We start from the raw sequence: 2,500 nt of genomic DNA on the forward strand, positions 1-2,500 counted from the left end.
GTCTGGGTCGTTAGGCACACACCACCTGTCATCGTATCGCAAACTGTCATCCTCGTGTATGCTAAAATGTTGGTCGGGTGTTTCAACCACTAGAGAAGCCTTCTCAATCAGGTATGTATCTTCAGTCTGTTTCATCCTAATCTCCTCAAACAAATCAGGTGTAACCTCCATCATCGACGTCACTACCCCATGGTCTACTATCTCGATGCCCATTTCCTCGATTTACTCCCTTAAATGCACTCTAGCCAAGGCATTACAAAAACTATGTACATCTTTCCGACTCAAAGCGTCAGCAACAACATTAGCTTCCCCTCATGATACCGGATCTTTAGGTCATAATTTAAAATCAGCTCTAGCCATCGTCGTTGCCTCATATTCAACTCCCCCTGGGTGAATCTGTACTTCAGACTCTTGTGATCAAACAAGACCTTAAAATTGGTACCATACAGATAATGTCTCCAAATCTTGAGAGCGAAGACCACCGCAGCTAACTCCATGTCATGCGTCGGGTAGTTGATCTCATGGGTCTTTAGTTGCCATGAAGCATATGCAATGACGCGCCCATTCTGCATCAACATACACCAAACCATTCTTCGACGCATTAGTGTACAACTCAAACTCTAACTCTCCATCTGATAGTGCTAGGACAAGTGCAGTAGTGAGTCATGTTTTTAAAATCTTAAAAGCTTCATCGCATTAATCATCCCAAAAAAACTGTACATCTTTACGGGTCAACGGTTGCGCCATCTTGGAAAAATTGCGAAAAAATCTCCGGTAATACCCCGCTAAACCTAAGAAACTTCGAACTTTAGACGCATTCTTAGGTATGGCCCAAGACGAGATCACCTCTACCTTCGTCGGGTCTATTGATATACCTTCACTAGACACTATATGCCCAAGAAAAGAAACCTTACGTAACCAAAATTCGGACTTTGTGAATTTGGCATACAACTTATGCTCTCTCAAGGTTTGTAATACAATCCTCAAATGTTTGACAAGCTGATCCTCGTCTTTAGAATAGACTAAAATGTCGTCGATGAAAATTACAGCAAACAGGTCGAGGTACGGAGTAAAGATCTTATTTATGAGGGCCATGAACGCTGCCGATGCGTTGGTCAAACCAAAGGGCATGACCGTAAACTCATAATGTCCATAACGTATCCTGAAGGCTGTCTTAGGGATTTCCTTTGGCGAGATGTTCAACTGATGATAGCCAGACTTCAAATTGATCTTAGAGAACACCGATGCACTGAGTTGATCGAACAGGTCATCAATCCTAGGAAAAGGATATTTGTTTTTCACGGTCGCACAGTTGAGATCTCGATAATCTCCACATAGCCTAAAGGTTCCGTCTTTCTTCTTGATGAAAAGAACAGGTGCACCCCAAGGAGACATGCTTGGGCATATATGACCCTTATCTAACAACTCTTGTAATTGCACCTTTAACTCTGCTGTCTCTCTAGGTGCCATGCCATTTGGAGCTTTTGATATAGGATTTGTGCCCGTACAAGATCAATCAACAAATCAACTGCTCTTGGAGGTGGTAACCCAGGAATCTCAAAAGGAAAGACATCCTCGAACTCACATACTTTACGTATCTCTCCAATCTAGGGTTTGCTCATCGACGTGTCTAATACGTGACGTAGATTTCATTGGGTAATTCCTCCTCAAATATGTTTTCAGCTTGATAACAGATATGATCTTAGTGTTATTCTTTGGCACAAAACCCTTAAACGTCACTCTCTGCCCTTTAGGCCCTCGTACAAACACTTTATTCAACCAAACATCAATGCTTGCCTTGTACTTCCTCAGCTAATCCATACCCAAGATAACATCAAAATTGTCTAAGGGAAACTCTATCAAATCTACGCGTAAGTCTATTCCCAAAAAGTCTGAGGGTATATCCCTATGCACTCGCTGACATAAGATTCTCTCGCCCGACGGTTGTACAAACTCACTATTTATCTCAAGCGAACTAAATAAAAGCAACTTTGATATACACGAAAATGCAACGAATGAATGAGATGCTCCAGAATCAAATAAAACATATGCAGGTTTGTTGTTGACTAAGAACGTACCCGTAACAACTCCTGGTGTAGCCTCAGCTTTATCTCTCTTGAGAGCCATAAGCTTCCCTGTAGCCTTAGTACCACTGATTGGTGCACTGACAGATGGTCTAGAAGAGCCTCCCAAGGCGGATTCCTGACTCTGCGGACCATGCCCAAAAGATGTTTGCAGTCGACTCTACCGTCTATCTTGAACTACACCAGCTTGACTGCCGGTCGGTTTCTGCGCTTAACCCTTAGGACTCCTCATCAACCCTTGCTCTCATAAAAACATAAATCAGGCGGCCTTCTTGTGTCCTTTCTTCCCACAATAGAAACATTCTGTGAATCTGCTGCCCTGGAGTGTGCTTAATGACGATTTCCCGAAACTGGATCAATGCCCCGGTGTGACTGAGTAGGTGCTGAATATCTTCGACCCCCAACACTCTGTGATA

General features: G+C 43.0%; 1 protein-coding gene across 1 annotated transcript; it reads right to left on the reverse strand.

Moving 5' to 3' along the window:
• Positions 1-1,812: 1,812 nt before the first annotated feature.
• LOC130801012 (uncharacterized) lies at positions 1,813-2,386 on the reverse strand. Its single transcript, XM_057664764.1, has 2 exons — positions 2,321-2,386; positions 1,813-2,208 (listed from the first exon to the last, which is right to left on the reverse strand). The coding sequence occupies exons 1-2, from the start codon at positions 2,384-2,386 to the stop codon at positions 1,813-1,815; spliced, it is 462 nt and encodes a 153-aa protein (XP_057520747.1).
• Between the last annotated feature and the right edge of the window lie 114 nt (positions 2,387-2,500).

This window comes from Amaranthus tricolor, chromosome 15, assembly GCF_026212465.1.
Source record: "Amaranthus tricolor cultivar Red isolate AtriRed21 chromosome 15, ASM2621246v1, whole genome shotgun sequence".
Lineage (NCBI taxonomy): Eukaryota > Viridiplantae > Streptophyta > Magnoliopsida > Caryophyllales > Amaranthaceae > Amaranthus > Amaranthus tricolor.